Raw genomic sequence first — 27,650 nt, forward strand, 5'->3', positions numbered from 1 at the left:
TTTTTTTTGTCAGTGTGAGTACTGCCAGAGGTGTTTTTGTCAGTGTAAGTAGTGCCAGAGTTGTTTGTGTCAGTGTGTGTACTACCCTAGGTGTTTGTGTCAGCGTAAGTACTACGAGAGGTGTTTGTGTCAGTGTAAGCAGTACGAGAGGTGTTTGTGTCAGTGTAAGTACTGCCAGAGGTGTTTGTGTCAGTGTAATTACTGCGAGAGTTGTTTTTGTCAGTGTGATTACTACCATAGGTGTTTGGGTAAGTGGTAGTGTTACCAGAGGTGTTTGGGTAAGTGGTAGTGTTACCAGAGGTGTTTGTGTCAGCGTAAGTACTGCGAGAGGTGTTTTTGTCAGTGTAAGTAGTACGAGAGGTGGTTGTGTCAGTTTAAGTACTTCCAGAGGTGTTTGTGTCATTGTAAGCACTTTCTGAGGTGTTTGTGTCAGTGTAAGTACTACCAGAGGTGTTTGTGCCAGTGTAAGTACTACCAGAGGTGTTTGTGTCAGTATAAGTTCTGCCAGAGGTGTTTGAGTCAATGTAAGTACTGCCAGAGGTGTTTGTGTCTGTGTAAATACTGCCACAGGTGTTTGTGTCAGTGCAAGTACTGCCACAGGAGTTTGTGTCAGTGTAAGTACTGCCAGAGGTATTTGTGTTAGTGTAAGTACTGCCAGAGGCATTTGTATCAGTGTAAATACTGCCACAGGTGTTTGTGTCAGTGTAAGTACTGCCAGAGGTGTTTTGTCAGTGACTAATGATCTTCATGCTGCTGAAGCTAACCTTAATGACTCGTGTAGCGTCAGCAAGTGTAGGGTAATGTCAGCATATGCAGTGTAGTGTCATCACGCACAGCGTAGTGCCAGCACGTGTAGTGTAGTGTCAGCACGCGCAGTGTAGTGTTTGGGCACACAATTTAGTGTCAGCACGCATAGTTTTGTCAGCACGTGCAGCTTACTGTCAGCATGTGTAGTGTAGTGTCAGCATTCGCATTGTAGTGTCAGACGCACAGTTTAGTGCCAGCACACGCAGTGTAGTGTAGTGTGCATTGTAGTGTCAGTACGTGAAGTACAGTGTCAGCACGTGCAGTGTAGTGCTAGCAAGCACAGTGTAGTGTCAGCAGGTGCAGTATCGTGTCAGCACGTGCAGTGTAGTTCCTGCAAGTGCACTGTAGTATCAGAACGTGCACTGTTGTGTCAGAACGTGCACTGTAATGTTAACACGTGGTGTTGATGCGTGCACCGAGTACATCACTTTACATGATGAATATCAAACAAGTACCCATATTCTTCTTTCCTCTATAATGAACCAATGGGCCACTACATATCACTTATAGAGCCCAGAGCCTCTCGCCATCACCCAGAGTAAACAGTCAGGTGAGGGGCTTAAATTATATACTTCTACACCAGAAAGAATTGTGAGGCACTCTGTTGTGACTGGAATGGCCAGATAACCAGCACATGGGAGGATGGTAATTATGTCAACGTTTTAAGTTTATATGCCAGTTATTTGTGTATACTAGTAGATATTATATTTAAACCTAGGTCTGGTGGTCAGTCTCTCAGTAGCTTGTAGCTGATTAACGCATACTGGGTTCTCTCTGTATGCTAGTAGACATTATACTTACACTTTGGTCTAACAGTCAGTCTCTCACTAGCTGATTCACATATACACAAATAACCCGTATATAAAAGAGAGAAGCTTACGACGACGGTTCGGTCCGACTTGGACAATTTACAAAGTCACACTAACCAGAAGTGGAGCAGGACGGCTATATATAGGCAGGAAGAGGTGGTGGTGGTAGTAGTAATAGTAGTAGTACAAGAAAGGTATATAATACCGACAAGATGAAATCAAGACACATGCGCAACACCCAGGCACCCCTATCGTAGACGTTTCGCCATCCAGCCAGTCACTGGATGGCGAAACGTCCACAACAAAGACACCCAGACGCCGCACATGTGTCTCAATTTCATCAGTAGTAGTAGTAGTAGTAGTAGTAGTAGAAGAGGTAGTAGTAGTGGTAGTGGTAGAAGTGGGGAAATAGAAGGACGAGCCAGTCAAATACAAAGGAAGGGGAGCACTGCAAGGGAGCTAGGTGCCCACAGAGGGAGAGCAAGCGCACAGAGGTGCGTGAAATAAATGAAGAAGGAACAGAAACACGAGACAGAAGAGAGAAAGACAACCCAGAGGAGAAAAATTAAAGAGGAAAGGGGAAGAGGGAGAAGAAGAAAAAGAAAAAGAAAAAATGAGGAGTCAGTTTAAGTCACGGGTGTTCTGAAGTTTGGAGCATTTTACAATGTAGTGGGAGAGGAAAGCATCTACAGAGACGAAGCCAGGGCTAAGATTCATACAAGGAAAGTTGTGTATTAGAGAGGATTCAACTAGACGGCGACTGTTCGAGTTGGAAGTAGGGAGGACAGTTTTAGCAGAAGACCAGTCAATAGGATGGCTATGATCTCTGACGTGACAGAAAAGAGCATTGTTAGTGTCGGCAAGCCTAACACTATTTTTGTGCTCCCTAAGTCTGTCAAAAAGAGATCGACCAGTTTCTCCGAAGCATTGAAGAGGACAGGAGGAGCAAGAAATAGAGCAGACACCAGGAACATATGTAGAGGGAGGAGAGGTATGAACGAGATTAGTGCGAAGAGTGTTAGTCTGGCGGGAGGTAAGCTTGATGTCTAAGGGACGGAGAGAATTGTTGAGATTAGAAAGACCGGAAATGTAGGGAAGGCAGAGGATAGAAGAGTTCCCAGGAGTAGAGAGTTTGGGAGAGAAGAAATTACGTTTAGCACGTGAGAGGGCAGAGTCTATGAAATGGGAAGGGTAGCCAAGACGGGAAAACGAATTATGAAGAGTGGAAATTTCTGCTGGAAGGAACTGAGGATCACAGATGCGGAGAGCACGGAGAAAGAGGGAGATAAGACCACTTTTCTTGACAGGGGACGCATGATAGGAAAAGTAGTGAATGTACATGCCACTGCGCATAGGTTTTCGGTAAACGGAAAAGGAAAAGCCTGTATCTGAGCGGTGGACATGGACATCAAGGAAAGGAAGCAAGGAATTAGATTCCCATTCAGCTTTAAGCTTAATGGAAGGGGCAAGATTATTAAGAGCTTCAAGAAACGGTTGGAAGAGACTGGAGTCATGAGGCCACAGAACAAAGATGTCATCCACATAGCGGAGCCAGAGTGAAGGTTGCACATCGAGGATAGGAAGAAGAACAGTCTCGAAGTATTCCATGTAAAGATTAGCAAGGACAGGAGAGAGAGGGGAGCCCGTAGCGACACCGAAGGTTTGAGAATAATATTTCCCTTGGAAGGAAAAGGAATTAGAGTCCACTCAGATGCGGATAAGATCAAGAAAGGCATCAGTAGGTATAGGGAGATGTAGGAACCTCTTCTTTTTATTGAATCTTAAAATGTAATACACATTCCTCCCTACATTACTAAAATTCTAATAAAATCCTCTCCATACCCATCTCCTTGTATCCACATAAATTAATGTTATACTCACAACAAGTAATCTCACTACCCAACTACTGCGAGATGTTTCTACACACTCCAATCTTTTCCAGTGTATCATAACTTTTCATTTCTATAATTTCTTTTATAATATTCACACATTACCTTGATTTTCAGTAAAATCCCCTCATATTTCTTTAAATTTTTAATACAACCCTCCCCATACCCCTCTCCATCTCACCCACATTTCTTCACATCCACTCACCCATCTCCCAAGACACCTCTTCTGAACACACACAAAAATCACATTTCACACCCACAAATGCATCTCATCACCCATCTCAAATCCACTAAAATCACTGTAACCAAGATATTCACAAAATTCTATGACCACCTAGCACACACACACACACACATACACAAACACACACACACACACACACACACACACACACACACACACACACACACACACACACACACACACACACACACACACACACACACACACACACACACACACACACACACACACTTTTCTCAATATCTCTTAAGAAATATTCTCTCATCGAAAACCTTTATCATCTCACTACAGAACAACCCCAAGATTACTTCGAACACTCTCATAAATCATTTGTATACTCACATAAACACCTTTGAACATTTCCAAACAACACTAAAACATTTCCAAGACAACATTTTGAATACTCCCAAATAAGATTTATCATCTCTAATTTATCTACACTTACATATTTCATTAAATTACAACTCATCCCCCAAAACTCCTCCCTCATTCTCCAGATTTTTACAACAGTATCACGAAAACTGACTCGGACACTTTACTTTGAACAACACCTAAAACACCATCATTTGCCTTTGAATACTCCAAAAACATTATTCGAACACCCCCAAATCACCACCGAATACTCCCAGAACACCTTCATAAATACTCTTGCACATCATTTGAACACCTTCAAAAACACCTTTGAATAGTCTCAAACACCATTTGAGTACTCCCAAATACACCACTGAATACTACTAAAACACCACTGAATACACTCAAAACACCACCAAAATCACCATAAACTGAGATCAACATCACAGACTAACACCCATTTTCACACAAATCCTCTCAAATCACTATAACTAAGACGTTCCCACTCACCTCCAACTAAGACATAACATGAGTGCAAAAAAAAAAAAACATGAACACATTCCAAACACACACGAACACTTACAACAGAATCACCTCTTTTTCGGTATCTCTGGTTCGACAACAACGCCCACAACCCACAACACCCACATCCCACAACACCCACAGCCCACATCACCAACAATCCACAACACCCACAACAGCAACCCACAACTTATAACCACTTTTTCGGCATCACTAGTTCAACAATAACACCCACAGCCCACAACACCAAAAACCCACATCACCCCACAACCCACATTTTTTTCTCGTTTTAACTAATTTCATCAGAAAAAGTCACAACAACAACCCACTTATAACATCTTTTTTGGTATCTCTAGTTCGACAACAATACCCACAGCCCTCATCACTTACCAATTTATTCCCCAATTTTTCCTCTTTCGATACAAATTTTTCCCATTCTTTTTACTGAATCTTAAATGTAATACACATCCCTCCCTACATTACTAAAATTCTAATAAAATCCTCTCCATACCCATCTCCTTGTATCCACATAAATTGATATTATACTCACAACAACTAATCATCTATCAACACTCATCACCAAGATCACCAAAAATCTAAGATCATGCATCTCAAAACTACTCTGATCACTGAAAACACTTATTTTTTAAACATTCGCACAAAAATAAGACATACACAAAAAATACCATGACACTTCCACCAACATCTATAACATAACATGAGCACCATAACATATCACCTTCACCAAAAAAAAAAAAAAATAATACACAGACACCCACAATTTATACATTTCCATCACAAATTTAAGACACGAGACATGCACACCCAATCTAAGACATTCACCTCCAACTAAGACATACACATCTTAACTAAGACATACACCAAAACCTATACTTGACATATTGACAATAAATATAAGAAATAAGCACAAAAAAAAATTACCATGTCATGAAACATTACCAGAACTAAGTCACACACCTCCAACTAATACACAATCACTTTACTAAGTTCATGTTAACTATTCATCAACAAAAAATATTAATGCAATTTACCAAACAAATTTGTTATAATCATCAAAAAACATAAAACTGTTTTACACATTTTTTTTCTCAAACTGAATATTCATACCACATTTATCATTTCTCACCTATGTTGCATATCACATTCCTCATCCACATCATCCCTGAAACATCCTTTCTTATTCATCCGTATATCTCCTAGAGATGTTTTAACCTCGACGACCCATCATGACACTAGGAGCCAGAGCAATCATCACCACTCCAACACCACCTACTACACTCTGACTCCTAGTGTCATGATGGGTCGTCGGGGTTAAAACATCTCTAGGAGATATAGGGATGAATAAGAAAGGATGTTTCAGGGATGATGTGGATGAGGAATGTGATATGCAACATAGATGAGAAATGATAAATGTGGTATGAATATTCAGTTTGAGAAAAAAAATGTGTAAAATAGTTTTATGTTTGTTGATGATTATAACAAATTTGTTGGGTAAATTGCATTAATATTTTTTGTTGATGAATAGTTAACATGAACTTAGTAAAGTGATTGTGTATTAGTTGGAGGTGTGTGACTTAGTTCTGGTAATGTTTCATGACATGGTAATTTTTTTTTGTGCTTATTTCTTATATTTATTGTCAATATGACAAGTATAGGTTTTAGTGTATGTCTTAGTTAAGATGTGTATGTCTTAGTTGGAGGTGAATGTCTTAGATTGGGTGTGCATGTCTCGTGTCTTAAATTTGTGATGGAAATGTATAAATTGTGGGTGTCTGTGTATTATTTTTTTTTTTTTTTTGGTGAAGGTGATATGTTATGGTGCTCATGTTATGTTATAGATGTTGGTGGAAGTGTCATGGTATTTTTTGTGTATGTCTTATTTTTGTGCGAATGTTTAAAAAATAAGTGTTTTCAGTGATCATAGTAGTTTTGAGATGCATGATCTTAGATTTTTGGTGATCTTGGTGATGAGTGTTGATAGATGATGGTAAACATAATATGGAATTGCTGATCATGATTTTTTTGTGAATGTTTATAAAAATGAGTGTTTTCTGTGATCTTAGTGGTGGGGTCATAAAAACTGGTAATCGTCTTGGTTATAGTGTTCTTAGATATTGTGGGTACAACAGGTTGAAACAAGGTGGGTTGGGTGTGATGTGACCACCAAGTAAACACAGATGAGAGTGTGACGTCACTGGAGGCGACCTCGCCGGTCCTGTGAGGTGTGACATCGGGGTGTGACATCGTGTGTTGGTGGTAGTGAGGTGAGTGCGCTTAGATATTGTCAAACATGATTTTTTTGTGTGTGAATGTTTATAAAAAATGAGTGTTTTTCTGTGATATTAGTGGTTTTTGAGATAAGTGAATGTGGGTGTTTTGTTGTTGGTGGTTGTCTTAGATTTATATGTGTACAAGACATGTTTTCAGTTGATGGTGATCATGTACTAAGTGTTTGTGTATTAGGTTTGTGTTCAAGTTTTTTTTTTTCTTTTTTTTTTTTGCACCCATGGGGAGGGAGTTCCTGGTTATAGTAATTTGAGGGAATTTCTATAAAATGGGTGTTAGCTAGTGATGCTAAACTTAGTTTCTAGTGATTTTGACGGTGTTTTGGTAGTATTCAGTGGTGATTTGGTAGTAATCAGTAGTGTTTTGGGAGTATTCAATGGTAATTGTTGGTGTTTTTGATGGTGTTCAAAGTAAAGTGAGTTGTCTGTGTGTGTGTGTGTTTGTGTTAGTTTTGGTAAAATGTCTCATGTCATAAGTGTATGAGTTAGTTTTGTGATAATGATGTAAAGTCTGGAGACTGAGGGAGTAGTATGGTGGATGAGTTGTAATTTAATGAAATATGTAAGTGTAGATAAATTAGAGATGACAAATCTTATTTGCGAGTATTCAAAATGATATTTTGGAAGTGTTTAGTGTTGTTTGGAAATGTTCAGAGGTGTTTATGTGAGTATTCAAATGATTTATGAGAGTGTTCGACGAAATCTTGGGGTTGTTCTGTAGTGAGATGATAAAGGTTGTGGATGAGAGAATATTTCTTAAGAGATATTGAGAAAAGGTGGTCTCAAATGATGATGTATGAGAGTGTTTTGAAGGTGTTCACAGTAAAGTGAGGTGTGTGTGTGTGTGTGTGTGTGTGTGTGTGTGTGTGTGTTAGGTGGTCATAGAGTTTTGTGAATATCTTGGTTACAGTGATTTTAGTGGATTTGAGATGGGTGATGAGATGCATTTGTGGATGTGAAATGTGATTTTTGTGTGTGTTCAGAATAGGTGTGTTGGGATATGGGGGAGTGGATGTGAAGAAATGTGGGTGAGATGGAAAGGGGTATGGGGAGGGTTGTATTAAAAATTTAATGAAATATGAGGGGATTTTACTGAAAATAAAGGTAATGTGTGAATATTTTAAAAGAAATTATAGAAGTGAAAAGTTATGATATATTGGAAAAGAATGGAGGGTGTTGAAACATGTCGCAGTAGTTGGGTAGTGAGATTAGTTGTTGTGAGTATAATATCAATTTATGTGGATACAAGGAGATGGGTATGGAGAGGATTTTATTAGAATTTTAGTAATGTAGGGAGGAATGTGTATTACATTTAAGATTCAGTAAAAAGAATGGGAAAAATTTGTATCGAAAGAGGAAAAATTGGGGAATAAATTGGTAAGTGATGAGGGCTGTGGGTATTGTTGTCGAACTAGAGATACCAAAAAAGATGTTATAAGTGGGTTGTTGTTGTGACTTTTTCTGATGAAATTAGTTAAAACGAGAAAAAATTGTGGGTTGTGGGGTGATGTGGGTTGTTGGTGTTGTGGGCTGTGGGTGTTGTTGTCGAACTAGTGATGCCGAAAAAGTGGTTATAAGTTGTGGGTTGTTGTTGTGGGTGTTGTGGGTTGTGGGTGATGTGGGTTGTGGGTGTTGTAGGATGTGGGTGTTGTGGGTTGTGGGCGTCGTTGTCGAACTAGAGATACCGAAAAAGAGGTGATTCTGTTGTAAGTGTTCGTGTGTGTTTGGATTGTGTTCATGTTTTTTTTTTTTGCACTCATCTTAGTTGGAGGTGAGTAGGATCGTCTTGGTTATAGTGATTTGAGAAGATTTGTGTGAAAATGGGTGTTAGTCTGTGATGTTGATCTTAGTTTATGGTGATTTTGGTGGTGTTTTGACTGTATTCAGTGGTGTTTTAGTAGTATTCAGTGGTGTATTTGGGAGTACTCAAATGGTGTTTGAGACTATTCAAAGGTGTTTTTGAAGGTGTTCAAATGATGTGCAAGAGTATTTATGAAGGTGTTCTGGGAGTATTCAGTGGTGATTTGGGGGTGTTCGAATGATGTTTTTGGAGTATTCAAAGGTAAATGACGGTGTTTTTGGTGTTGTTCAAAGTAAAGTGTCTGAGTTAGTTTTTGTGATACTGTTGTAAAAATCTGGAGAATGAGGGAGGAGTTTTGGGGGATGAGTTGTAATTTAATGAAATATGTAAGTGTAGATAAATTAGAGATGATAAATCTTATTTGGGAGTATTCAAAATGTTGTCTTGGAAATGTTTTAGTGTTGTTTGGAAATGTTCAAAGGTGTTTATGTGAGTATTCAAATGATTTATGAGAGTGTTCGAAGTAATCTTGGGGTTGTTCTGTAGTGAGATGATAAAGGTTTTCGATGAGAGAATATTTCTTAAGAGATATTGAGAAAAGTGTGTGTGTGTGTGTGTGTGTGTGTGTGTGTGTGTGTGTGTGTGTGTGTGTGTGTGTGTATGTGTGGTTGTGGGTGTGTGTGTGCGTGTGTGTGTGTGTGTGTACGTGTGTTAGTCCTGGCCCCGTGTTCACTGTTGTACTGTGTGTGTGTGTGTATGTGTGTGTGTGTGTGTGTGTATTTTGTATGTCTAGGTGGTCATAGAATTTTGTGAATATCTTGGTTATAGTGATTTTAGTGGATTTGAGATGGGTGATGAGATGCATTTGTGGGTGTGAAATGTGATTTTTGTGTGTGTTCTGAAGAGGTGTCTTGGGAGATGGGTGAGTGGATGTGAAGAAATGTGGGTGAGATGGAGAGGGGTATGGGGAGGGTTGTATTAAAAATTTAATGAAATATGAGGGGATTTTACTGAAAATAAAGGTAATGTGTGAATATTTTAAAAGAAATTATAGAAGTGAAAAGTTATGATACACTGGAAAAGATTGGAGTGTGTAGAAACATGTCGCAGTAGTTGGGTAGTGAGATTACTTGTTGTGAGTATAATATTAATTTATGTGGATACAAGGAGATGGGTATGGAGAGGATTTTATTAGAATTTTAGTAATGTAGGGAGGAATGTGTATTTTAAGATTCAATAAAAAGAAGGGGAAAAATTTGTATCTAATAAATTGTGAATAAATTGGTAAGTGATGAGGGTTGTGGGTATTGTTGTCGAACTAGAGATATCGAAAAAGATGTTATAAGTGGGTTGTTGTTGTGGGTGTTGTGGGGTGTTGTGGGTTGTGGGTGTTGTGGGTTGTGGGTGTTGTCGAACTAGAGATACCGAAAAGATGTTGTAAGTGGGTTGTTGTTGTGACTTTTTCTGATGAAATTAGTTAAAACGAGAAAAAATTGTGGGTTGTGGGTGTTGTGGGTTGTGGGTGTTGTGGGATGTGGGTGTTGTGGGATGTGGGTGTTGTTGTCGAACTAGAGATATCGAAAAAGATGTTATAAGTGGGTTGTTGTTGTGGGTGTTGTGGGTTGTGGGTGTTGTGGGTTGTGGGTATTGTTGTCGAACTAGTGTTGCCGAAAAAGATGTTATAAGTGGGTTGTTGTTGTGACTTTTTCTGATGAAATTAGTTAAAACGAGAAAAAATTGTGGGTTGTGGGTGTTGTGGGATGTGGGTGTTGTGGGCTGTGGGCGTTGTTGTCGAACTAGAGATACCGAAAAAGTGGTTATAAGTTGTGGGTTGTTGTTGTGACTTTTTCTGATGAAATTAGTTGTGGGAGAAAAAATGTGGGTGTTGTGTGGATGTGGGTGTTGTGGAGATTGTGGGCGTTGTTGTCGAACTAGAGATACCGAAAAAGATAGTGATTCTGTTGAAAAGTGTTCGTGTGTGTTTGGATTGTGTTCATGTTTTTTTAGTATTCAGTGGTGTATTTGCGTACTCATGTTATATCTTAGTTGGAGGTGAGTGTACTCATAGAAATTGGTAATCGTCTTGGTTATAGTGATTTGAGAGGATTTGTGTGAAAATGGGTGTTAGTCTGTTATGTTGATCTTAGTTTATGGTGATTTTGGTGGTGTTTTGACTGTATTCAGTGGTGTTTTAGTAGTATTCAGTGGTGTATTTGGGAGTACTCAAAATGATATTTTGGAAGTGTTTCAGTGTTGTTTGGAAATGTTCAAAGGTATTTTTGTGAGTATTCAAATGATTTATGAGAGTGTTTTGAAGGTGTTCAAAGTAAAGTGAGGTGTGTGTGCGTATTAACTTCGTAATATGTAAAATTGTGCCTAGTGAATTTATCGAAAAGTGCTTATAAGTTGTAAGTGTTGTGGTGACTTTTTCTGATGAAATAGTTAAAACGAGAAAAATGTCTAGACTTGTGTTGTATTTTGTAAAGAAATTGTGGATTGTTGTGGGTATTAATGAAAAAAAATGTGAAATTATTTGGGTTATCCTGGGTTAAGAGTGAAAAATGTGTAGGGGGAAGTCGACAAGATTCAGCCTGTGTGTGTGGGGTCATCACGTGACGTCACTGACATAGGGGGAAGTCGACAAGATTCAGCCTGTATGTGTGAGGTCATCACGTGACGTCACTGACCGCCGAGTAAACACAGGTGGGGTGACGTCACACTTGTTTAGACCTGTAGTAAGAGAAAGTACCATGCCCCATAGGAGGAGTTCATTTGAATGCTTACCCCCAGAGGGGGAATCCAAAAACTCGATCCGAGGAGGTGGAGGAGAAAACCTTGATCCAAGGGGATGGAGACTTTGATTTCGAGAAAAAATTGATCCGAGGAATTGGAGTCTTTGTATTATCGAGAAAAAAAAAATTGGGATGCAAGTGGGAGTCCATTTTGAAATGCTTATACCCAGAGGGGGGAATCCAAAAAACTTGATTCGAGGAAGTGGAGGAGAAATACTTGGTCATAGAGGGTAGAAGTGGATGGTGGGGGAAATCTTTGTATTATTGATATCGAGAAAAACTTGATCCGAGGAGATGGAGCAGGAATATTTGGGGGGTGGAAGGAGGGGTACCCAAAAATTTGATCCAAGGAGATGTAGTCTTTGTATTATCGAGAAAACCTTGATCCAAGGAGATGGAGGAGGAATATTTTGGGATGCAAGTGGGAGTCCATTTTGAATTCTTACCCCCAGAGGGGGGAATCCAAAAAACTTGATCCGAGGAGATCGTAAGAAAATGAAATTCAAAAAAAAAAATTGGGATGGGGTGAAAGTGCGAGGGGGAATCCAAAAACTTGATCCGAGGAGAGCACAAGAAAATGAAATTCGGATGGGGGTGAAAGTCGGAGGGGGAAAAAACTTGATCCGAGGAGCGGGGGCGATCCGGACGACCTGCAGAAGGCGCAGCAGAAGGCGCGGTGGGTGCGAGGGCACGGGTAGGCGCGAGGGGCGCGAGTGGGCGCGACGGGCGGGCGCGAGGGGCGCGGGCGGGCGCGAGGGGCGGGGGGTGCGGGGGTCGTGGGTGGGGGGGGGGGGTGGGGGGTTGAGGGTGAGGTGGTCTCAAGTGCGAGGTGGTCTCGAGGGCGAGGTGGTCTCGAGGGCGAGGTGGTCTCGAGGGCGAGGTGGTCTCGAGGGCGAGGTCAAGGTCATTAGCAAATAGGTGTGAAAGGGAGCCACTCCGTAGAAGGCCTTTCGGGAGGAGCCACTGGGTGGGGGTCATGGGTCGGGGTCATGGGTGGGGGTCGTGGGTGGGGGTCGTGGGTGGGGATCGTGGGGGGGGGTCGTGGGTGGGGTCATGGGTGGGGTCCTGGGTGGGGGTCGTGGGTGGGGTCATGGGTGGGGTCGTGGGTGGGGTCATGGGTGGGGGTCTTGGGTGGGGGTCGTGGGTGGGGGGTTGAGGGCGAGGTCAAGGTCATTAGCATATAGGTGTGAAAAGGAGCCACCCTGTAGAAGGCCTTTTCAGGAGGAGCCATACTGTGGGAGCCATACTGTAGAAATCATCACTACTCACAAGGACCATTCAAATTCAAAATAGTTTATTGAATCCATTTGTATGGAGAATAGTCATACAAACTGAAAAGTATGAATTTATATACGATAAAGCAACTTTAAAAATAAAACACAAAATTATCAAAATAATGATCTGAAAAATAAAACTGCATGAAATAGCGACAGATAAATTTAATAAAAACCTCGTTAAGGAACTAAAGAATTTCCTTGAAAACATTTTCGCTTCAAGTTTTGGAACAATTATGTTTAATTTTTGATACGTCATCAAAATTTGGGATTTTTTGATGTCTTCAGCATTCATCGTGTTTTTGAACCTAGTTCTCGAGTTACTGAGAGTGGAAAAACCTCGTTCACAAAAATAGGTAGTTGGAAATGGCAGTATTATTTTTGCTTCCTCGTGTACAAAATTACATTGTACACTCCTAACTGTATGACAAATCACAAAACACTATCTTACCTTGGTCATCGAAAGGCTTAAACCTCCTAACGTAAACAATGAACTTCTATTGACTGCAAGCAGAGAGTTATTGATAGCATGATAGGACACTAGGTCAAAGGTTAGGTGACTGTGTATCAACACTGGGAGGTGCGGTTGTCGTGCCGGCTCCCGAGTCACTGTGACACTCACGGTGCTGCCACTCGCTGCAGTCCTTAACCTTTTTACATCATTACCAATTTTTGTGCAGTGTTATGTATATGTTTATTGAGCTTTCATTACCCCTGAGATTTTCATTTTTACCCAGTTTTGGGGTAATTTACCCCAGTTCCCAGACCCCTGCAGTGTACAGGATCAAACGTGTTGTACAGTGTCAGCACATGCTCTACAGTGTTAGAAAATGTAGTGTCAGCACATGCTGATCACCGTCAGCGAAACGTCAGATACAATCATCCTGTATGTTTCGTAAATACGACTCATAACAAACGGAATTATCACAGACATTAGCAACATATTAGCACTCTCATATACAGGATAGTTAATGAGGCACTTAACCTGCTGGATAATTGGAATTTCTGTTTAGTCGGATAGAAATTTCGCTTTGAAGTTAGAGCGATTTTGGTAAATTGGATCCGTGGTAGAGCTGGCTCACTGGGGGTGTGTGGGGGCGCCTGTGTATTGTGGTGCAATGGATCGTACTGGAAGAGATTTTATATTGAAATGATGTTAAAAATGATGCTTTTTCTCTGTCTCTCTCTCTCTCTCTCTCTCTCTTTTTTTTTGCACAGGGTTTGACAAGATTAAGGATCTCTCTCTCTCTCTTTCTCTCTCTCTCTCTCTCTCTCTCTCTCTCTCTCTCTCTCTCTCTCTCTCTCTCTCTCTCTCTCTCTCTCTCTCTCTCTCTCTCTCTCTCTCTCTCTCTCTCTCTCTCTCTCTCTCTCTCTCTCTCTCTCTCTCTCTCTCTCTCTCTCTCTCTATTTTTCACGCAGTAAATAACTTTTTAACATAGAACATTACCCAACTAACACCTACATAGAACAATACCCAACTAACACCAACATAGAACATCACTCAACTAACACCTACATAGAACATTACCCAGCTAACACCAACATAGAACATCACTCAACTAACACCAACATAGAACATCACTCAACTAACACCAACATAGAACATTACCCAACTAACACCAACATAGAACATCACTTAACTAACACCAACATAGAACATTACCCAACTAACACCAACATAGAACATTACCCAACTAACACCAACATAGAACATTACCCAACTAACACCAACATAGAACATCACTCAACTAACACCTACATAGAACATTACTCAACTAACACCAACATAGAACATCACTCATCTAACACCAATATAGAACATCACTCAACTAACACCAACATAGAACATTACCCAACTAACACCAACATAGAACATCACTCAACAAACACCAACATAGAACATTACCAAACTAACACCAACATAGAACATTACCCAACTAACACCAACATAGAACATTACCCAACTAACACCAACATAGAACATCACTCAACTAACACCAACATAGAACATTACTCAACTAACACTAACATAGAACATCACTCAACTAACACCAACATAGAACATCACTCAACTAACACCAACATAGAACATCACTCAACTAACATCAACATAGAACATTACTCAACTAACACCAACAGAGAACATCACTCAACTAACACCAACAGAGAACATCACTCAACTAACACCAACAGAGAACTTCATTCAACTAACACCAACATAGAACATCACTCAACTAACACCAACATAGAACATCACTCAACTAACACCAACATAGATCATTACTCAACTAACACCAACAGAAAACATCACTCAACTAACACAAGCATAGAACATCACTCAACTAACACCAACATAGAACATTACTCAACTAACACCAACAGAGAACATCACTCAACTAACACCAACAGAGAACATCACTCAACTAACACCAACAGAGAACTTCATTCAACTAGCACCAACATAGAACATCACTCAACTAATCAGTGTTCATGTATGTGGTTGATACTCAGCTGACACTTGAAGGATGATAAGTAAATGTTTTTATTCTTAGCCTTGATATCATCTAGCATCACCTTGATATCACCTAGCATTACCTTGATATCGCCTAGCATTACCTTGATGTCACATAATATCACTTTGATACCTCCTACTGTTTCCTTGATATATCATAATAACCCACTTGATATCACCTAATATCACTTTGATATCTAATATTACCTTGATATCACATAATATTTGATACCTCCTAATATTACCTTGATATCACCTAATATTACTTTGGTATCACTTAAATTACCTTGATATCACCTAATATCACGATATCACTTATTTTTACCTTGATATCACTTAATATCACCTTGGTACCAACTAATGTTACCTGTTATCATATAAATTACCTTGAAATGACCTATAATCAACTTAATATTATTTAAAATTGTCTTGTTATTACCATATATCATGATATCAACTTTTCATCACCCTATATTACATTGATATCACCTAATATTTACTTAATTTCTAAAATGACCTTGATATCACATAATTTTACTTTGATCTCTCCTAATATTATCTTGATATCACCTAATATTACCTTGATGTCACCTAATATTATCTTGATATTACCTAATACCACCTTGATATCACCTAAATCAAACTCGATATCATCTAATATCACCTTATTATCACTTAATATCACCTAATATCACCTAATATCCTGATATCGTTTAGTATCACCTATTGGTAACTATTATCACAAAAAAATTGCCCTGATATCACTTATAATCAACTTGATATTATGACCTAATATTTAATTCATATCTAAGATCACCTTGATATCACCTTATATTATTTTGATATTACCTAATAACATCTTGGTATCACCTAATAACATCCTGGTATCACCTAATAACATCTTGGTATCACCTAATAACATCCTGGTATCACCTAATATCATCTTGGTATCGTCTAATATTGGTTTGATAACACAAAATATCAACTTGATATTTAAAATTACCTTGATTCCACTTAATGTCACCTTGATATCACCTAATATCACTTTGATATTACCTTAAATCACATTCATACCACCTAATTTCACTTTCGGTGACACCTAGCATAACCTTGATATCACTTCTAATCACTTTAATATTACCTAATATCACTTTGATATCACCTAAAATCACCTGATATCATTTACTATCACCTCAGTATAACCTAATATCACCTTGATATCATCTGATAGATTTAATAACATCTAGTCTTACCTTGACAGCTTAAATCATCTTGATACCACCTAATATCAACTTGATATCACCTAATATTCCCTTGATATCATCTAACATTAATTTTGATATCACCTAATATCACCTCGGTACCACCTGGTATCACCTTAATATCACCTAACAATAAACACTGTATATACAACACTAATTCCCATGTTGGAAAAAATTCTTGTATTCTGCATTTAATAATTTACTCGGATTCAGTGTACTATATATTCTATTAAAAACAGATTGATTTAATTATAAAAACTGCAAATTACAAATCAGGATTGGTAAGTTGTAAAGGAGATTATCATTTATTATATTCCTGCAAAAAGGTTAATTCATGGGAGGTCGTTGACCGGTGCTTGTGGAGAGGTGTTCATGTCAGGTGGACAACAAAGGTGATGGTCCGAGGGGGAGCACAAAGGTTAACTGAGACAATGAAAGTCAGTATAATAAATATAATGTGAAGTGAATTTCATGTAGGGAATCTGCATTAATGTCTCGTTCTGGAACGAGGGAAGATTTTTAGTAATATTTGTAGAATTATTGACGAAAGGTTAGGTAAACTTATATAGATGGAGGTAATGTGACTTTTTATTGTGGCAATGTTTTGCTCTCTATGTGTTTTGACATGGTGCACTCCTGGAGAGCGAAACGTTGCTACAGTAAAATGTAATATTAGGAGCATCTGTCTACTTACCTAACAAGATTGATTCGAAAGACACATTTCGAGCAGTTAGGTATCTATATTTCATGAACTGTTGATATCATCTTTACATCTCTACGTTTTGCCTACTGAGTAGGCAAAACGTAGAGATGTAAAGATGATATCAACAGTTCATGACCTTAGAAGACGTAGTTTTGAGGTGGTCAGTCCCTCAGCCTGGAGAAGAGTTCTGCTCCATAGTCTGGAACAGTGTGGAGTTGAAGCAACAGTATGGAGATTTATATACTGTCAGAGACGAGACGCAGTCCATTAGTACAAGAAAGAATGAAATCATTGAGAGGGCAGCTCCCTCTCAGATCTATCCCTCTCATTTGCAACTAGTGGGTAGTAAAAGCATTTATCGAAGATGTTTTCTGTACTGAGATACAGTTGTGTTGCAGTGTCTGACAGAGTAAATATGATAATGGTATCCCATACCGACAAGTTGTTGAAAATAATTCATGTGTAACTGTTACTTCAGCGTCACATTGTTCCAGACTATGGAACAGAACTCTTCTCCAGGCTGAGGGACTGACCACCTCAACACTACGTCTTCAAAGGTTATGAGCTGATTACAACGTCTTTACTTCTCTACTACTTCTGCTACTCCCTCAGTACTCGACTGAAGAAGCCTACTGTGTAGGCGAAACGTTTCGGAATGAAGATACCTAATTGTTGCACAAGTGTCTTACTTATTAACCTGTCGGTATAGTATACCATTATCATAGTCACCTAACAAGACTGTTTGTGTTACATTGACTGGAAGGAATGATCGTAAATTGTTTTCCTACATTAACTTTATACAGAACTGACGAGTAGATGAATAAGACACGTATGTATCATCTGGGTAACGTTACTGTGGTGACGTTGTTGCCAATCAGATCTCTCACTCCAACGTTTGAACTGAAGACTTGTACAATATCTGGGAATTTTTACCGTGGGAACGCATCGCCAGCCAGTACTTCCTTCAATCTAATAGAGATAAGAACAGTGGAAGGTGAGGATGAGTGTAAGGCAATCAGTCCCTCAGCCTGGAGTCGATGTGTCGGTTTTCCAGACCATTTACATAACGTTTGTTAAAAAATTAGACACATGTGCAACGCTTGGGAGTCTTTATTGTGGAGACGTTACGCCACACATTGGCTTCATCGGTTGAATACAAGGAAAATTAGTGAAAAAAAGTGCAATTGATTTGACATTTTATTGTGGCAAAGTTTCGCTCTCCAGGAGTTTTGTCAAGCCGTTACAAACAATATATGGACACAGAGGGTATACCTGGAGTTTACCTGGAGAGGGTAAACTCCAGGTATACCCTCCCGTGGCTCGGTCTGAGGTAGGTAGGTAGATAGGTAGGTAGTAGTAGTAGTAGTAGTAGTAGTAGTAGTAGTAGTAGTAGTAGTAGTAGTAATGGCAGCAGCTATGTGATGGTGAGGTTTATTGCTTTGAGGAGAATTCATGCTAATATTTCAGAGATGATGAAGGTGTCTCTATTCTGTATTCTGTTAAATTGCATTAGTAATAGCGATTAATGATGATTCAAGGGATTTATGTCTGCGAAAATTGGTTTCTTTATTCACAAGTCGGGCGTCGTTAAATTTCATCAGGTGTTTGGCGGAATTCGGTGTTGTACGCAGGTGTTGTTCATGTTATCATTTCTACATGTATTAATGTGTTTATTAGGACGTGTTTCGAGGTTTCTTCCTGTTTTACCTACGAATATTCTGTCACAACCTCCACAGGGGATAGTATAAACTCCTGTGTTAATTAGTTCAATATTCTTCAATATCGTCGTTGTCAGATCTTTTACGGAAGTGCTTGTTGTGATGGTGATTCTAGTGTCAGATTGTGAGAAAATTTTAGAAACGTTCAGTGCAACCTGGCTGTAGGGTAGGATTAGTCTCAGAGGAATATTATGCTCCTGGGTCTTAGGTAGTCCATACATGTGTGCAGCTTTAAGGTTGTTGGGTATCAAATGCAGAAGTTTCCTTCCAGCAAACCTAAACCTGCACATGTATGGACTACTTAAGAACCATAAATATAACATTCCTCGGAGATCAATCACATTAGGTATAGACAGTGCACCACACAAATTAGCAGGAGTTTTCGCCAAATATCTTTCTTGCCTTCTGGGGACCGTCGGCTACGCCCATCTAAAAGATTTAGGCGACCTCCTCAACCGCATCAGAGACCTCTCCATTCAAAACAAGAAACTACACAAGCCACTGACGTTCTCCGACGTGAAATCAATCAAGACCTTAATCTTCTTCTATCTCCGGAGATTTCATTCACCAAATTGAACTCTGCATTAATTTCAACTACCTTTTTTTCAATAACAGGCTCTACAAACAAACCTGTGGTATGGGACTGGGGTCCCCAGTCAGCGCCGTATTAGCCAACTTGTATATGGAACACCTGAAAGATGAACGTTTCGCCAACATCATTCCCACCAGCACCACTTTGTGGACTACGTCCTAATTATAATTCCCAAACGTTTTGATGTACGGAATCTTCAGGCAAGGCTTAACGCAGCTGAACCGGCGATCCAGTTTACACTTGAAGAATGCAATGACAACCTACCTTTCCTAGACGTCCTCATTCACAATGTTGATAACAATCTAAGGTTTCAGCTTTACAGGAAGCCTACAAACAAAAATGATCTCACTTGTATTTCAATCAAGATATTAAGACCAAAAGAGGCATCATCATCTAATTTATCCTAAGAGCATACCGGATTTGTATTCCAGAGTTTTATGACGAGGAGTGTACATACATATACCAAACGTTTTCTGATTTTCATTTGTCCTCTTTATTCCAACAAAGACCCCAAGAAAATAGTACTTCAGGTCATCAATTCTCCACTAACACTACTCGTAACAAAGTTATAATCCTTCACCACAGTACTACACGCGCAAGGTATCACTAGAGTCGTCATCACAACCAGTGCTTATATTGAAGATCCGACTAGGACGAAAATGAAGAACAATAAGCCAGTTAACGCAGAGGTTTATACTATCTCCGGTGGAGGGTGTGAATTAACATACATAGGTGAAATATACATTGCTGATGTTATGAATGAAAAGAAGTTGGATGTCCTGGCCCTAACCGAAACAAAGCTGAAGGGGGTAGGGGAGTACCTGAGAGAGTTAGAGCTAAGGAAGGGGTGGCAATAATGTTGAAGGATCAGTTATGGAAGGAGAAGAGGGAATATAAATGGGTAAATTCAAGGATTATGTGAATTAAAATAAGGGTTGGATGCGAAAACTGCGTCTGGAGAAGAAAAGAGTGTAGAGGAGAGAGAGAGAGAGATGTTAAGCGAATGTATAGGAACCTTTGAACCAAGTGAGAGAGTAATTGTGGTAGGGAACCTAAATGCAAAAGTAGGAGAAACATTTAGAGAGGGTGTGGTAGGTAAGTTTGGGGTGCCAGGTGTAAATGATAATAGGAGCCCTTTGATTGAACTTTGTATAGGAAGGGGTTTAGTTAAAGGTAATACATATTTAAGAAAAAGAGGATAAATAAATATACAAGATATGATGTAGGGCGTAATGACAGTAGTTTGTTGGACTACGTACTGGTAGATAAAAGACTGTTGAGTAGACTTCAGGATGTAGATGTTTATAGAGGGGCCACAGTTATATCAGATCACTTTTTAGTTGTAGCTACGGTGAGAGTAAAAGATAGATGGGATACAAGGAAAATAGAAGCATCAAGTAAGAGAGAGGTGAAGGTTTATAAACTAAAAGAGGAGGCAGTTAGATTAAGATATAAACAACTATTGGAGGATAGATGGGCTAGTGAGAGTATAGGCAATGGGGTCGAAGATGTAGGGGTTGGTTTAAGAATGTAATGTTAGAGTGTTCAGCAGAAGTTTGTGGTTACAGGAAAGTGGGTGCGGGAGGGAAAGAAGAGCGATTGGTGGAATGATGATGTAAAGGGAGAAAAAGTTAGCATATGAGAGGTTTTTACAAAGTAGAAGTGATGCAAAGAGGGAAGAGTATATGGAGAGAAAAAGAGAGGTTAAGAGAGTGGTGAAGCAGTGTAAAAAGAGAGCAAATTGGTTGGATGGCCATTGGTTGGGTGAAACGTTTCCTCAGTCAAGATACCCCGAGTGTTGCTCATGTGTCTTAATCAGCGTCCAGTGGGCGGAAATAACTTCGTTACGCTCACTGATTAACAGTGAAAAGACGAAATCAAGCTATTCTTTACACTCTCTACAGTGCCATCCTCGCAGACTCTCTGCAATGATGTACTTGTACACTCCCTGCAGTGTTATCCTTGCAGACTCTCTGCAGTGCCATCCTTGTACACACTCTGCAGTGCCATCCTTGCAGGCTCTCTGCAGTGCAAACCTCACAGATTCTCTGCAGAGCCATCTTTGCAGACTCTCAGCAGTGCCATCCTTGCCGATTCTCAGCAGTGCTATCCTTGTAGACTCTTTGCAGTGCTATTATTGCAGACTCTCTGCAGTGTCATCCTTGCAGACTCTCTGCAGTGTCATCCTTGCAGACTCTCTGCAGTGTCATCCTTGCAGACTCTCTGCAGTGCCATCCTTGTACACACTCTGCAGTGCCATCCTTGCAGGCTCTCTGCAGTGCAAACTTCACAGATTCTCTGCAGAGCCATCTTTGCAGACTCTCAGCAGTGCCATCCTTGCCGATTCTCAGCAGTGCTATCCTTGTAGACTCTTTGCAGTGCTATTATTGCAGACTCTCTGCAGTGCCATCCTTGCAGACTCTCTGCAGTGACATCCTTGCAGACTCTCTGCAATGTCATCCTTGCAGACTCTCTGCAGTGTCATCCTTGCAGACTCTCTGCAGTGTCATCCTTGCAGACTCTCAGCAGTGTCATCCTTGCAGACTCTCTGCAGTGACATCCTTGCAGACTCTCTGAAGTGACATCCTTGCAGACTCTCTGCAGTGACATCCTTGCAGACTCTCTGCAGTGTCATCCTTGCAGACTCTCTGAAGTGTCATCCTTGCAGACTCTCTGCAGTGTCATCCTTGCAGACTCTCAGCAGTGCCATCCTTGCAGACTCTCTGCAGTGTCATCCTTGCAGACTCTCTGCAGTGTCATCCTTGCAGACTCTCTGCAGTGTCATCCTTGCAGACTCTCAGCAGTGCCATCCTTGCAGACTCTCAGCAGTGCCATCCTTGCAGACTCTCTGCAGTGTCATCCTTGCAGACTCTCTGCAGTGACATCCTTGCAGACTCTCTGCAGTGACATCCTTGCAGACTCTCTGCAGTGACATCCTTGCAGACTCTCTGCAGTGTCATCCTTGCAGACTCTCTGCAGTGTCTTCCTTGCAGACTCTCTGCAGTGTCATCCTTGCAGACTCTCTGCAGTGTCATCCTTGCAGACTCTCTGCAGTGTCATCCTTGCAGACTCTCTGCAGTGTCATCCTTGCAGACTCTCTGCAGTGTCATCCTTGCAGACTCTCTGCAGTGACATCCTTGCAGACTCTCTGCAGTGTCATCCTTGCAGACTCTCAGCAGTGCCATCCTTGCAGACTCTCTGCAGTGTCATCCTTGCAGACTCTCTGCAGTGTCATCCTTGCAGACTCTCTGCAGTGACATCCTTGCAGACTCTCTGCAGTGACATCCTTGCAGACTCTCTGCAGTGTCATCCTTGCAGACTCTCTGCAGTGTCATCCTTGCAGACTCTCAGCAGTGTCATCCTTGCAGACTCTCTGCAGTGTCATCCTTGCAGACTCTCTGCAGTGACATCCTTGCAGACTCTCTGCAGTGTCATCCTTGCAGACTCTCTGCAGTGACATCCTTGCAGACTCTCTGCAGTGACATGCTTTGCACTTTGGAAAGATGAAGACGGAAACCTTACTGCAATTTTATCACTAACAGCAAATCAATTAAAGACCTTTATTATTACTCAATTTTCATATAGGAAGACACTAACAATATCCCAACAATAAATTTTCATAGTGGGTCTGAGGAAGATAAATTATATAACATCGGAGTCACAAGGAATATGTTAATCAAACAGATAGACTTATTAAAGCAAAATAAATCAAAACACTCCACTGGTAACACTGGGTCATTCCACTGGTAACACTGTGACACTCCACTGGTAACACTGTGTCATTCCACTGGTAACACTGTGACACTCCACTGGTAACACTGTGACACTTCACTGGTAACACTGTGTCATTCCACTGGTAACACTGTGACACTCCACTGGTAACACTGTGACACTTCACTGGTAACACTGTGTCATTACACTGGTAACACTGTGACACTCCACTGGTAACACTGTGACACTCCACTGGTAACACTGTGTCATTCCACTGGTAACACTGTGACACTCCACTGGTAACACTGTGACACTCCACTGGTAACACTGTGACACTCCACTGGTAACACTGTGACACTCCACTGGTAACATTGTAACACTCCACTGGTAATACTGTGACACTCCACTGGTAACACTGTGACACTCCACTGGTAACATTGTGACACTCCACTGGTAACACTGTGACACTCCACTGGTAACACTGTGACACTCCACTGGTAACAATGTGACACTCCACTGGTAACATTGTAACACTCCACTGGTAATACTGTGACACTCCACTGGTAACACTGTGACACTCCACTGGTAACATTGTGACACTCCACTGGTAACACTATGACACTCCACTGGTAACACTGTGACACTCCACTGGAAACATTGTAACACTCCACTGGTAATACTGTAACACTCCACTGGTAACATTGTAACACTCCACTGGTAACATTGTAACACTCCACTGGAAATACTGTAACACCCCACTGGTAACATTGTAACACTAAACTGGTAACATTGTAACACTCCACTGGTAACATTGTAACACTCCACTGGTAATACTGTGACACTTCACCGGTAATATTGTAACACTTCACTAGTAACATTGCAACACTCCACCGGTAACATTGTAACACTCCACTGCTAACATTGCAAGATTCCACTGGTAACATTGTAAAATTCCAATGGTAACATTGTAACATTCCACTGGTAACACTGTATGACTCCACTGGTAATATTGTAATATTCCTCTGGTAATATTGTAACTTTCCACTGGTAACATTGTAACACTCTACTGATTACACTGTAACACTCCACTGGTAACATTGTAACACTCTACTGATTACACTGTAACACTCCTCTGGTAACATTGTAACATTCCACTGGTAACACTGTTTGCACTCCACTGGTAACTTTGTAACACTCCACTGGTAACAATGTAACATTCCACTGGTAACATTGTAACATTCCACTGGTAACATTGTAACATTCCACTTGTAATATTGAAAGATTCCACTGGTAACACTGTAACACACTCTACTGGTAACATTGGAACATTCCACTGGTAAAACTGTAACACTCCACTGGTAACATTTTAACGTTCCACTGGTAAAACTGTAACACTCGACTGATAACATTGTAACACTCCATTGGTAACATAGTAACACTCCACTGGTAACATTGTAACATTCCACTGGTAACATTGTAGCATTCCACTTGTAACATTCAAAGATTCCACTGGTAACATTGTAGCACTCCACTGGTAACATAGTAACACTCCACTCGTAACATTGTAACATTCCACTGGTAACATTGTAACATTCCACTGGTAACCCTGTAACACTCCACTGGTAACATTCTAACACTCCACTGGCAACATTGTAACATTCCACTGGTAACATTGTAACATTCCACTGGTAAAATTGTAACACTCCACTGGTAACATTGTAACATTCCATTTTTAACATTGTAACATTCCACTGGTAACACTGTAACACTCCACTGGTAACATTGTAACATTCCATTTTTAACATTGTAACACACCACTGGTAACATTGTATCACTCCACTGGTAACATTGCAACATTCCATTTGTAACATTGTAACATTCCACTGGTAACACTATAAAACTCCACTGGTAACATTTTAACACTCCACTGGTAACATTGTAACATTCCACTGGCAACATTGTAACATTCCACTGGTAACATTGGAACACTCCACTGGTAACATTTTAACACTCCATTGGTAATATTGTAACACTCCACTGGTAACATTGTAACACTCCTCTGGTAACATTGTAACACTCCAATGGTAACATTGCAACATTCCATTTGTAACATTCCATTGACAACACTGTAACACTCCACTGGTAACATTGTATCACACCACTGGTAACATTGCAACATTCCATTTGTGACATTGTAACATTCCACTGCTAACACTATAAAACTCCACTGGTAACATTTTAACACTCCACTGGTAACATTGTAACACTCCACTGGTAACATTGGAACACTCCACTGGTAACACTGTAACACTCCACTCGTAACATTGTAACATTCCACTGGTAACACTGTAACACTCCACTGGTAACATTGGAACAATCCACTGGTAACACTCCACTGGTAACATTGGAACACTCCACTGGTAACACTGTAACACTCCACTGGTAACATTGCAACATTCCACTGGTAACATTGTTCCCACAATAGTTATTCAGTTAACCGGATTCTCTTTCATTTCTTATATTTTTTCAATATTTCGGAAATTCCTTCTTACCAGAATTTAATTCCACTATTTTTTTCTATTCGTAAGTTAAAGATTTCCGACCTAAAATATCATATTTTTTTTTTAATTTCAAAAATTTTTAAAAATATTTTTAAAACCCAAAAATTGTGAAAATGTTGGGAAACATATTGCAAAAAAATAAAAAAAGTTGGTTCATGTATAAATTTATAAGTTTAATATTTCTTATGAGGTAAATATATTTTGTGGATTTGATAAATTTGTAATATTTTGTTACCATATTTGTTAAGATCATAAGAACGAAGGAACACTGCGGCAGGCCTACTGGCCCATGCGAGGCAGGTCCAAGTCTCCTACCGGCTTAAGCCAATGCACCCAACCTAGTCAGGTCAAGTCACCTTGACTTAAGGGATGGACACAGCAACCGACCTGGTAGCACAAGCTAATCAGGTCCAACTCACACCCACCCTCACCCACTCACACCCACCCACACCCACCCACACCCACTCATGTATATTGTTACAATATTTTAGGAATATGTGGGTAAAATTCACCATTTTTCCTTGTTTATTTTTTAAAGTTGACTTTTGTAGTGTAAGGATAAGATCCTCCTGGGTCCTCAATTCAGTCCACTGAAACCCCTGGTGAGAGTCTATCTGGCTCCATTGATATTTATCTTCATTTATCAGGCGCCTTTGTCACAATCACAAGTGATGACTTTTGTAGAAGTGATGAAGTCAAGAATCCATTGTTTTCTTGATAAGTAAGACACATGTGCAGGAGTTAGTTTTGGGAATAAAAACACCTAAATGTTCCACATGTGTCTTACTCATCAACTTGTCGGTATTGTTTACCTTTATACTATGACTGATGTCTTAAATTGTCTATATTGAATATGAGATTATTGCAACACTTTGGTGGTTTCAACTTTTCCGAAACATTTCCATCAACAATATATGCCATGCGCTGGCATGGCAAAACGTGTGGCGGGCTAGCTGCCGGATTTTCAATTATAACTCCGGATCAAGGAGGCTGACCAGGTTAACACTGAACAGGACTTATTGTGAATACTCTGGGAAGATTCCAGTGAAGCGAGAAGACATTTCAGTGCACCGTTTCAATGTAAATTGTGGAAGTGTTGTGCAGTTTGTGAATGTTGGTTAGAGGTAGTAGTGGGGAAGACGGCCAGTGGAGGTGGGGGAGAATAAGGCCTACACTGTGTATGAGTACCGGCCAAGATTATCGTATATATAAACCTTGAAAAGCTCTTATAAAAACATCTATCTCCAGCACCATGCACCATGCTTCCAGTTAACTTAGAAATGATTGTGTCGATGCATGGACTATTTAGAGGCATATGTTATGGAAAAATAATGTAGGATTAATGTTAACGAGGGAGTGACCAGTCAGTGCATCCTCCCCCACGCCACGGAGGTGGGTGGAAGAGGTGGGATGTGTAACTAGATGGTGAGTGAACACATTGGTTCAGCAGTGCCCATACCCACATTTTTCATATTGTACATGGGAAACAAATAATGTTACGTGTATTGTAAAACAGTGTGAACAATATATAGTGTGCAAGTCCATGTGTATTGACTTGTACTCCCCGGGATAACCCTACTCAACAACCTGCGCCTTCTCCACCTAAATACCAGTGCCTCCCCCACCCAGTTCCCAGGGAAAGTTTTCCCCTTCCCCTCCCAGCCCCTCACCAGTGGGGGCAATCAGAATTATTACCTGTGAAGACACAGTTGCCCCCCCAGGGATGCTGACACTGCTGAAGCACTTAGAGGAAAGCACCCTGCCAGGAAAACCAGGGGCACCAACAGTTCCAACAC

General features: G+C 40.2%; 1 protein-coding gene across 1 annotated transcript in view; it reads left to right on the forward strand.

Moving 5' to 3' along the window:
* The window catches only part of LOC128687829 (uncharacterized), a 146,694-nt gene extending 124,180 nt beyond the window's left edge, over positions 1–22,514 (forward strand). Inside the window, exon 4 of the mRNA XM_070083833.1 lies at positions 22,176–22,514. Coding sequence (XP_069939934.1) covers positions 22,176–22,514 — 339 coding nt within the window. The remainder of the gene's footprint in view (positions 1–22,175) is intronic.
* The last annotated feature ends 5,136 nt before the right edge of the window (positions 22,515–27,650 follow it).

The sequence above is a fragment of the Cherax quadricarinatus genome, chromosome 10, assembly GCF_038502225.1.
Source record: "Cherax quadricarinatus isolate ZL_2023a chromosome 10, ASM3850222v1, whole genome shotgun sequence".
NCBI classification, from domain to species: Eukaryota; Metazoa; Arthropoda; class Malacostraca; order Decapoda; family Parastacidae; genus Cherax; species Cherax quadricarinatus.